Source organism: Crocodylus siamensis, chromosome 5 (assembly GCF_052110815.1).
Source record: "Crocodylus siamensis isolate JL-2025a chromosome 5, ASM5211081v1, whole genome shotgun sequence".
Taxonomy (NCBI): Eukaryota; Metazoa; Chordata; order Crocodylia; family Crocodylidae; genus Crocodylus; species Crocodylus siamensis.
In genome coordinates, this window is record NC_143399.1 from 131,987,270 (window position 1) to 131,999,315 (window position 12,046).

Consider the following 12,046-nt stretch of genomic DNA (forward strand, 5'->3'; position numbering starts at 1 on the left):
TTAGAGTTTAAACCACTTTACAAGCAGTGGTGATGCTGAGGATCACAGAAATGGCATTCCACTTTTCACATTCAAACTTTAACTTCTTTTTAAAAGAAAAAGCTTGCAAAGTTACAGTAAACACTCAAATTCAGCCTTATGCATTTAATTTAGAAAAATCACTTTAAATGTGAAACATGCACTTGGAGAAAAATTCATACTCTCATCATTTTTATCAATTTACCATATGATGCAGTAATGTTAAAAACATTTTGAAAAAAAAATCTTCATGTGTCATGATGATATATTTTAAAAAATATATATGTTTTTTTATTCGCCCTTTCCATGTCTGCCAAAAATATAACAGCAATTAGGTTTCTGATATGTGTTAAGACCACAGTCCTACTTATACTGACTCCTTTTTCTATGTGTATCTATCTTTTGTCTGTCTTTTACCTAGACTTTACTGCAGTGATTCTCAACAAGAGTGCCATGGGGTGCCACATAGTGGTAGCACTGTTAGGAGTTCCAATTTGATTCACATGATTAAAACCAGAAATTTCACATAGGAATTCATTGTGTTTTAAAATCATGCTGATCTGTTGCAGTCTTTCTGAGTTCTTTGCAACAGAATTGTGCTGCTATTTCTTTTGTATTCAAAAAATGAGTGAAAACTAAGCTAGTGGTTTTCCAAGGGGTGCCTTGAGTGTAAAATGTTTAGAAAAACATGGTTTTAAGCTCTTGTGGGAGTAGCCATCTTCTGCATTTGTGCAAGGCAGGTCCTGCTTCATGCCTAAGGCATCTAGGCTTGAGGGTAATGCTAGTATTACTGCCTTCCTTCAGAAACACTAGAGATCCTTGGAAGCTCTCACAAATGGACTTTTTTGTTCTGTATTTTTTTTTTGTCTAAGATTTTTTTTTAGGTAATAATTCAGATTCGTTGCTCCCAGGGTCTTGCTCAATATGCTTATCCTATTCCATTGTCATTAGCTATATAATAAAGACAGTCTGTGGCAACAGTAATAATGAATACACTGCCTATTTTTTTGTGAATTGATGCTAGTGTCTAACTTTTTTTAGACTCGGTTGGTAAAATGGTCATAAGCTGATTAAGTGTAATTTGTTGATGGAGCTTATGGTTTTGTGCTACACAACCTGACTCTCTTTTTGTTGCTTAGGTCATCATTTGTATTCCATCACCACCATATCAACTGAAAACAATTCCGTGGCATCGCTTGAAAGGCTGAAAGCACAGCTAGTGCATACTCAGAGTGAATTGGCAAGTTCGAAACAAGAATATGAAGAATTTAAAGAGCTAACCAAGTAAGATGAATCCAATATAGAAGTATCCCTTAAACTAATATTCTGATACCATTATCTGCTAGGGAAGATGCACAAACAGATGTTTAAGGTCAAATCCTAACTGCAGAATATAGCCTATGTAATTCTCTGCCTTCCCAAAAGTGCCAGGGTAAGGGAAGAAAAAGGGAAAAATATTTTCCTAATTCACACTATTCATGGAGCACCAAGTAACAATTGTACCAAACTACAGGTATTACGCCAGCCTTTGTTTAGTCACAGATCCGCTGGCCTTGTTCAGAGTTCTTTACATTAGGGTGCGTGAAACTGCTGCAGAGCACAGCTGAGTGTTATGGTATGCAGCAAATGTGGGTCACCTGGGCAGGTGCCCCAAAATCTTATCTCTAAGTCATTCATGTCATTGTGCAGGAAGCATAGACCCTGCAGCTTGTTAATTTTTAATGGAGAAAGTGTTGAACTTTTTCCTCTTAAAAAAAAAAAAAAAAAAGCTGCAGGAAATAAAGTTCTTATCATTTGAGCATGGATAACTTAACACTGCAAAACTTGCTGCCTGGCTGAAAATAACAAAACATGCATGCCCACATTTTGACAATGTTTCTCTTTTTTTAAAGAGAAGTAAAACATTGCTGTGATTCTTTTCTCTGTTTCATTTTACAGTATTTTGCCCGTACTTGTTCTTCTTTTTTCAATTTACTTGGTTTCATGGTCAAGATTTCCTAAAGGACTTAGGCTTCATGTTTTTAGGTGCTGTAATTGAAATCCCATACAGGGGTTTGACTTTCAGAACATACGGACTGCTACAGCCCTCTGCTTGCCGTCTTAAAGGGGCATGTCCCCAAAGTTCCAACATTTTAGAGCTGAAAGCTCTAACTTCTGAAAGCTTAGACCAATGACTTGGTTCTTATCCTTGCATTAATAGATATTAATGTTCTTGTTACCACTAGTCTGAGATGGGAGTCAGAATAGAAGCTATTTAATTTTAAATTAAAGGCAAAAATCTAATACCTAAAATAAATAAAAAATAAAGACATTGCACATTTGGTACAAAATATACTAATTTGATATATATGGGTTCTAGTATACTGTTAGCTAAGACTGTTTCTGTACAGTTTTTACTGTGTCCATGCATATTTTGAAGCCAGAAGGGAATCGCTGGAGGGTGTGTATAGTTTGGGATTCACTTACATTTGTATTGTCTTGCTCTGATTTGATCTCGTTGTGCCACAGTGTTTCCAGGAAGTGTAGTGCAATCCTAAAACATATTTAACCTGGTAGTTAAACTTTCATAAGCATTGCCATTTTTGTGGATTTCTTGGTGCCTATCGTATCGTTTTTAAAAGCCTTTAATACTGAACACTTTCTTTTTCTACAGCTGTCTAACGTTTGTGTAGCAGATAGTCAATTTGTACATTGCCAAATGGGTCAGTTCTTTACAACCAGGGCCACCCAACTTTCTCAGCCTTCAGGGACATGCAAGTGGTACAGGGTTGGTCAGATCTTGCATGTGGGGTTCTGTCTCTGGGTGTGATCCTGCACATGCAGATGTAGTTGACAGGTCTCCCTGTAGGTCCAGAAATTTGGTGGAAAGGGAGTTGGCAGTCAGTGCTGCCACCACTCCCCCTCCACCAAATTTCTAGACTCTGGCGAAGCCTTTCACACCAGATAGGCGAGATTTAACCTGTAGAGCTGTGTTGTGGGTTGGGACTGAGCATTAGAGCTATGCAAAGCTTTGGTTGCCGATTTTGATTCAGCAGCCGGATCTGACTCGAACTGGGAGACCTTTTAATCTCTTTGAATCTAATCGGAACCCTCTGAATCGATTCGGAGAGATTCAATTATTTGGACATAGACACAGATTTAAATGTTTTTTCTACATACCTCGAGGTACCAGACAGCTCATGAATGCTGCGATGGTGGGGTAGATGGAACGTCCCATAGAAGCACGGGGTGGGGCCCCAGCGCGCTTGGCAGCAGATCCGGAAGTGGACCAAAAGCACTTCCAGGTCCGTTGGGGAACGTGTACTCTATCTGCCCCTACCTCAAAATATGTTGAAAAAACATGTAAAGCTGTGTCTGTGGCTGAGTCTCTGATTCTCTGAATCAGCACTGAATCTTCAGATTTGGATTCAGGTGAATCAAATCAGGACTATGCCGCCCTCCTCCCACCCCCCCCCCCGATTCATGCCAAATCCAAATTGAATGCAGCCCATTTTGCACACTCTTATTGAGCACCTTTGGACTAGAGAATCTTGTAGAGTGAATCGCTGTAGCCATGTAAATAATGGTGGTTTTGGAGTTCAAATATATACATAGATAAAAGGGTATAATTGTGCATCTATTGTTTTGGTTTTTTGTACGTGATTTTTCTGTTGTATATAATTATATTTTTCTTAGCTTTTTGTACACTTTATTTTGCTGCTGCAAGATAAATGTTAGTCTTTTTATTGTTAAACATGGACACTCTACTTAGTGTTATGGAAAGAAGACGTGTTGACTTAGAGCACCAGTGGTCCAAATAACTAAACATTACACTCATTTCCATTTTCATCTGACTCTGAAATGTAACTTTCATGCTGTTAAAGGATGTATCCCTTCATAAAGAAATGAAGTAAATCAAGGTAATTAATTGTATAATAACTTTGTGGCTATTTGGTGAAATCTTGTTTAAATAGGAAAAAACATCTGGAAATGGAGTCAGATCTTCAATCCCTTCAGAAAGCAAACAAGCATCTTGAAAACATTCTGGAGGCAACTAAGGCTCACAAACGCCATGCGCTCTCTCAACTGAGTAAAATGCACAGAGAAACTCTTAAGGTATAAGAATCTGTAAAATCTTAATGAAAAAGAATGTGTGCAACAGTGTCTAGTTATATTTGAGATAATATTGATAATATTTGCTATTTGAGATGAAAGCAAGATTTTTAGTAAGAATTAGAATTTATGATCCCTTGTCTAACAAAATGTTTTGGCGCACAAATTTGGTTAGTGATTTTTTTGTTTGTTTTTGTTTTTGTGATGGATAGAAATGTTATCACTTGTTCTGAGTTGCTTCCTAACTATCTACTGCTTATAACTGGGTTGCAAATCAGAAAACTTGCAGTGGTGATTTTCATAGACATTTAGAGCTGGAAGATCGAGTCCAGCCCCCTGAATCACATCTGTAGCGCTCACTGATTTCAGCAGAAGTGTTCTGTAGACCTACGTTATTGGAAATTTCTCAGTTTTATTTCACTTTGTATTCTGGTATTAGAATCATGAAACAAATTACATGACAGTCTAGTTTTGAATTTATATTTAATGTTTCGTTTGGAATATTTTCAACAGAACTTGACTACTCCAACAAAGGCTTACCAACTAAGGTCCCGTCTGGTGCCACGAGTAAGCCCCGAGAGCTTGGACTTTGATTCTCTAGCTATCCAGAGTCCCGAGATGATTGATGATATTTTCAAAGAACCAGTTCCACCAGAAATGAATGAACAAGCCTATGAGGCCATTGCTGAGGAACTCAGAGTGGTGCAGGTAAATGCTTGGAAAAACTAAAGTGAATAAGTGATTGTATTTTAAGGCATGTTTTGGTAATCATTGAATAGTACCATTTTGGTTCTATGTTGTTGTATTTTTTTTTTTAAAAAAGTGTTTAAAAATATATGCTTAGATGTGTGCTATTACCATATTTTCAGTGCTTCCAGTATATGCCATATTCTTTCAACTATACTCTTGGCTCACTTTAAAAAAAAAAAAGTCAAAGGTGCATCTATGGTGCTTATAAGATCTTATCACAATTTTTACAGGATTATTTTTTAAAATATGCTTTGTTGTTGCCTATTTTAGTCCTACAATGAATGCAAACTTGCAATGCATTCATTTCTGCCCGTGTGTCCAGAAAAATAGATGAATATGAAGTTTTAATTCAGCAGAAATTATATATTCCACAAAGCATTTCAACTGGACTATTCAAACCACCTGATTTAAAAACTACTCTAGGAGGCTCATGCGTAGGTCAGAGGGGTCCCCAACCATCAGAGTGCTTGCTTAGTTCAGGGGTATAGAACTGCATTATTTGAGGAAATCTGTCAAAAGCCAGTTGGAAAACTTTAAACTCTTCCTCCACAAAGGAAACTTCCACTTTCAGTTTCCTGACAGGGGGAACTTTTAGCCATAGAAAAAATTCAACAAAATGCCTGAGTTAATTTTGTTAATGCGTACCAAGTTTAAATGGTATGGAAACTTACATAGCAATAGAATCCCATGTTGAAATGCCTAACTACTTTTCACAAAATGCAAAGCTCTTCCAAGAAATTTGTAATCCACATGTATCTAATTTGATAGATAGCTGTTACAATTTAGGGGCTTGATATTTTAGACTTATACATACGTGCTTAGAAGGGAAGCATGTCGGCCGGATCTTGCATGTGGGGGTCCATCTCTGGGTATAATCCTGCACATGCCGATCTAGTTGACAGGTCTCCCTGTAGGTCCAGAAATTTGGTGGAAAGCATTGTAGGATTATAGGTCCCTTGCATATCATGTCTTTAGGGATCTTCCACAGCTCATTTGGGAGTTTCAGAAATCTCTGTGGCACTGTGAACTGAGAAACCCACAGTCTTTCTCTATAGACTTGCTTCTGTGGTTCAGGTGATAAATGATTTGAAAAAAGTGAACCTTTTCTGAATTCAGTATGTGCATACTGACTCTTTCACATGACCAGAATTTTCAGGAAAGCTTTCTAATTTCATCTGTCTGCCACATAACAGGAACAACTGAACATTCTTCAAAAAAAGCTAGATGAGGAAGAAAGTAAAAACATAAAACTTCAGCAACATATTAATAAACTCGAACATCATTCTACCCAAATGCAAGAGGTGAGAGAGCCATATAATGCAAATTTCTATAAGAGTATATTCAAGTGATGCAATAACTCATTCTTCTAAACTCTGTCCTCTGGAATGACTTTTTTCTTTGTCACCTGTTTTTGCAAGAGAGAAAATACTACTAAAATTATAACATTAATGTTATAATTAATTATAACATTATTATATATAACTGTTTAATTCTAAAGATGTTTGAGTCCAAAGTCAAAGCATAAATGGCTGGGCACTCAAAAAATATCTACTGTTGTTCTTGACTAATTTAATGATTTGTAACCAAAATAAATAAATAAATAAACAGCCACTCTTCCCCCCCCCCCAAAAAAACCAAACAAACAAAAAACAAACCCGCATCAATTTGTGGAAAATTCCCCCTTAAAACTTTGCAGTGCAAAAATGCTCCAAATACGAGCTGTGACTGAGCTAAACTGTCATTTACCATATTAAATGTTTACAAGTCCTTCTTAAATAATTTTATTACTATATTTTATTAATCTTCCAGCTGCAGCCAATCCATTTCACTTGGCAAAATGCATGTTGCCCCTTGTCCAGGTCCCAATGTGGAACAAGGGGGTGACATGTTTCCCTTGCCGCAGTATTCGGTGTCTCTCCTGCTGCCCTTCACCTCCTAGCCAAGCCCCATGAGGGCCAGCAAGTCCCAGCAAGGAGGCATGGAGTAGTGGGGGAGCAGAGATATTCCCAGTGCCCTTTGCCTGCATGCTGTAACCTACATTGGCCCCTCCCTTTGCACTGGTCAGCATAAGATGGGTCCCAGGATGGACACGAGGGGCATTTCCCTCTTAAGAACATGTGCCATGGAAAACCAGTCAGGTGTTGCAGTAGCTTGATGGTCTTGATCCTGCCTAGGAATTCCATTGGGTGTGCAGGACTGGGCCCCCTCAAACCTTCAGGGTAGCTGCGGAGGGTGCCTGGAAGGCTGCCCTCTCCCTGAGGCCCAATGGGCCAAACCTGGCGCAGCAGGGCAGAGTGGGGCCAGGTGGGGAAGCTTGTTCCTGCTGTGAGCATTGCACTGCTCTGGCGAAGTGTCCTCTACCTGGCAACAGTGAGGGGCACAACTGTGCCACCACCCCTGCTACTTCCCAAGTTGTGCCCCTTGCTGCTACTGGATGGCCAGAGGGTGCTTTGCCATAGTGGTATGGGGGTCACAGCGATAATGAGCTGCTCTTCCCTGCCCACTGTCCTGTCCACTGGGCTACAGAGACCCCGGGGGAGCCCAAGACCGCAGAGGGCAGTCCACAAGTGCCTCCCACCCTGCACACAGATCTGGGGGGCACGTTCCCCACGCCCAGACAAGCTGCCCACAGCCCCATCCTGCTCCCCATCAGGGCCCTGTGACTGCATTCCGGCCCCAGGCTCCATATACCATCCAGGCTGGGCAGTAGTCCTAGCCCTAGCCAACTGCTTCCGTATGGGGGACCTCAATTCCTCCCTGCTCCCCCCACACCCAGACTTACCTATGGCAACTGCTCTTCAGGCTGCCTGATGCACACATGCACGTGGCATCTGCTGCCTGACTGGCCTCCTCACACTCCCTGCAGCCCTTTGCCGGCTGGAACTCTGCCAGTCTGCAGACATCTTTGCAAAAGTATAAAATCTGTATGTTTCTCTGTTTAAAATGAAAAGTCTGTGCTTTTATCAGGTAAAAGGGGAAGATCTACTTTTTTTTTTCCCCCCATTTTTCAGTAGAAAATGGAAAACCTGGATCCATGTTTTATCTCTCTAAAGAACTGTAAAATGCCCTGATGACTATATTTATAGACTAGAAATTGTTCCATTATTATAAAATGAAGTAATTGTTGAGTAGGCCTCTTTAAATGATGGCTGGTAATAAAGTAATAGATACCAGAATGATTTTATAAAGCTCTTTGTGATGTAATGGCAGTAGTACAGGAGAAGTAGAATACGCTGTGTCAAGTAGAAGATGCTATTGACAAAGAAGTACAAGTCACTTTTCCCCAGTTCCGCTATCTTAATTTTAAAGGATGTGTCAGGTTCGGAGTTGCTCAGTGATTAATACGTTTAGATGAGGCTCTTGCATTCTTCCTTCCCTTAGCCTGTCTGTCTTCGATGGTAGTGTTTTCTTTTTCTACTTCCAAATACACCTAGTTAATTACAATTATACTGTCTTTGAATGTTCAAGATTAATATAAATTGATTATAAACGTTCAAAATGTCTTTACACAGAAATGTCTTCTATAGTTATTAGCTAAAATATGTAAAATGTATAACTATATTTATTTCAGTTAGGTGACTTATGCTTTCCTTTTTTTTTTTTTTTTAAATGTTATCTTCTAAAGCTTTTCTCATCAGAAAGAAATGAATGGAATAAAGAAAAACGGGAGCTCTTTGAACAGATAAAATTGCTTGAAAAGCAACTTCAAGACACTCAGAGCAAGAATGATAGTAAGTATGTGTAACACTGAAATGCTATATTAATTTTTTTAAGAACTGAAGTTTTAGAACAACTGTGAGAAATACTGAATAACTGTTTTTATTTATAATAGATTTAAATTCATTTGGTAATAAGGAGTTTATATCATCTATCATCAGAGCAATTTTCCTGCCTACTCATGAGCAATGTGGAGTTAAGATCTCTATTAGAGACAATGGAAAGTGAATTCATCACTAGTAAATAAAAATGTATATGATGTTAGGAAGAAAAATAATTAAAAATGCAAGGAAAATGTCCCACTGTTTTATCAAGCTGAACACTGTGGAGCATCTTTAATACTATTCTTCTACTATTGTCATACTTATAGGACATAAATGCAAATATTCCTATATTTTTGACATTTTCAGTTAGATTGGGTTGAGTAGACTACATGAATTGTTATCGTGTTTGCATTTTTTGTGATATAGCAAACCTGAAAGTACTTGAAACTTTCCTGTTTTCCATACTAGACCATACTCTTCCTGTGTTTTAGTTTACAGTGTTTAAAAGTCAGGATATCAAATCCACTGAAGAAAGGTTTTCTTGAATATAAAATATGTTGTAAAGTGAGATGTCATTTTCATTTTATTCACTGATTGATCTTTCTTGAAGATTGATTTTAGTACTTGCTTATCATCCAGAAGTGTTAGCATGCATTTTATCGGCAATTCTGAATTGTGTCTAACTGACTTCATCCCCAGTGGTATCTAGAATTCTTTTGATTTAGCGAATACTTTTTTACAAGATGTCTTTTTCCCTCTTCCTCCTCGTTATTTCATTTTAGCGTCCATTGTTTTGTCCTGTCTTTCAGAGTATGACTATTTTTTTTTTTTCTGACAATCTTACATGATGGGTTGTTGGTTTTTGTTTTGTTGTGTTTTTTAATCTAACAGGATTTGACAGCATCCCTGATACTGCATTGGGATGCAAGGAATTTAATAAATTATTAACATTTCTAAACATTTCTGTATCGTTTTGACAGTATTAATGAGTGAAGTCCATGATTTACGCATTGTCCTGCAGTCTGCAGACAAAGAGCTGTCTACTGTAAAAGTGGAGTATAACACATTCAAAGAAAAACAAGAGAAGGAAATAGGTCAGCTTTCTGATAGACACATGAACGTGCAGCTCCAGCTGGATAATGTCAGGTGTGCTGTCAGTTACTTCTTAGTTAAAAATGTTTCAACCTTCTACCTGAGAGGTGCCTCCAGAATCTTAATTTCTATGTATTTGTGCTTTAAGTCACTCCTGTAAAAGCTGACCACTATATTCTGTTCTTTGCTTTTACCAGCTCAGTTATATCCTATATATGTAGAAAATATAATGAAAGGTTAAATTAGCAGAAAGACATTGAAGTGTGAACCCCCCTTAACTTGATTTTTTTTTTTAATTTAATTTTATTATTTTTATTTACAGCTTGGCAATTTGAGATTGATAACCTCTTTGAACTGCAGGCAGTAATTGACATTTAAGAGCTACTAGGATTAGAAAATCAGTGAAGTTTAATCAATTAATAGCAAGTATTTAAGAGTTAAGTGATGTTTAAACAGGTTCATGTCCACTAAAATAACTCTATTTTGGTGCATGGAGAGTCTCTTCGATTTGCTGTGCAAACAGGTGGGCTTTACTGTTACTCTAGCCTATTGAATTACATCTTATATGGTGTCATCTGACAGGTATACTGTAAAACTGACTCTCTGAATCAAAACTGATTCAATTGTTTCTCTGCTGCCCCAATTAAATATTGAGAGGCACTGATCCTTTTGAAGAGCCTTTAGTAAATGCCTTTTCTTCAGCTTCTATATTCATATTACGTTTCGTAACTCTCTTTTCAGTAAGTGGTGAGGACCATCAACTTTTAATCTCAAATATGAGATGGCCTAAATTCTCACACTACCAGGATAAAAGGAAATCTAATACACTTACACAGCATGCAGAAAATTCTTGTGTGGCAAATATACTGCACAGATGCAAAGGATCAGTCTGCTAATATTAAAAAATATGTACTCTTAATCTTGGCCGACAGACAAATAACAGATCACAATGACCAACCAAGATATAGTGACTGAATTATTGCTCTGTCACCTAAGGTTGTAGAGCATTAGTAACAAACATTCCATTGTCTGCTAACCTCTCTTTATACCACACCACCCTACAATTATTTCTAATGTAATTTTATTGTTTTGGGAATGTTGATTAAAGTTGCACCAAATCCTGCACATCTTGACATGATGCTCCTTTTTCTAAATCAGTACTACATTCTGAATTGGATAGCTTGTGAAATATAATTGATTGGGATATTTTATAGTTCATCACATATTTGTCTTCCAATATTGTTAATTTCTTTAATGAAGGCTAGAACACGAGAAGACTCTTGAGGAAAAAGCAAGCCTTCAGGATGACTATGACAATCTGCAGGAAGTAATCAAGTTTGAGACAGATCAGCTGAAGCACCAGCTTGAGGACAGCAAGCAAGAAAATGAAGCACTGAAAACTGAGCTTTGTGTAAGAAAATAAAGGCTGCTAAAGGACAATATAACCCAACCTCTCATTTAACCAAGTTGTGAAACTGATCTTATTGGAAAGAGAGTACTGTGTTAGGCAGGGAAAATCCCAACAATTTTTAATGGTAGTCCTTTCTGGAAGGTACTACTTCCAGATTTTTTTTTTAGTGCATTTAATTTTCTAGTTGACTTTTGTAACCACTAGATGAAAGACATCATCCAGTAACTCTTTGCAGAACTTGTACTGTCTTCTGAAGTAATTGTTTGTCCTTTTTATAGGATATGAGCTAGTTGGATTAAATCAGAGAAGTGGACATTTGTTTTGGAGCTGAATCCTGGGTGCTAAACCCAGAGGTTTCTGATTTTCTAATATAAGCTAAAAGTAACCATTTCATGTTTGAGATATATAAAAGTTAGTGTCTGTTTTTTCCCTTTGGCAAAGGTCTGATTATAGTGATCTATAACTTATGACTCTTGGTTTTGGATCACTGTCCTTCAGTATAGTTTGTGCTGTCCTTGAAAACCTGTCAGACTGCAGTGACTACAGAACACAGTAATAAGGATGCTCAAGATTTCTAGCAAATGCTTTTGCCCACTTTTTCTATGATGTATACTGGCTGCCTATTCACCAAGGCTTCAATTTTAGTATTTGAAAAATATTAACAGATTTGAAGCATATATATATTGGCCTTTAGGAGTTTGAATATTCTATATATATATTCTAAAGGTGCTAAATTTCTGCTGGAAATTAGAATTTAGAATTCACTGGAAATTTAGCACCTTTAGAATATTCAAACTTGAAAATAATATAAACTGCCTATGACACATCCCGTAAGTGTCAGGATTTTTCCCATCTGGTACCCTTAAGTAAACTTAGAATCGAGTAACAATTGAACTGTCTTTCATAATGACATTTTGAAAAT

General features: G+C 37.5%; 1 protein-coding gene across 1 annotated transcript in view; it reads left to right on the forward strand.

Annotated features, from left to right (window-relative positions):
• Positions 1-12,046, forward strand: part of KIF15 (kinesin family member 15) — a 56,334-nt gene that overhangs the window by 22,684 nt on the left and 21,604 nt on the right. The window contains exons 15-21 of the mRNA XM_090050400.1: positions 1,158-1,302; positions 3,972-4,113; positions 4,624-4,818; positions 6,054-6,161; positions 8,486-8,591; positions 9,602-9,767; positions 10,974-11,124. Of these exons, the coding sequence (XP_089906526.1) occupies positions 1,158-1,302; positions 3,972-4,113; positions 4,624-4,818; positions 6,054-6,161; positions 8,486-8,591; positions 9,602-9,767; positions 10,974-11,124 (1,013 nt within the window). The remainder of the gene's footprint in view (positions 1-1,157; positions 1,303-3,971; positions 4,114-4,623; positions 4,819-6,053; positions 6,162-8,485; positions 8,592-9,601; positions 9,768-10,973; positions 11,125-12,046) is intronic.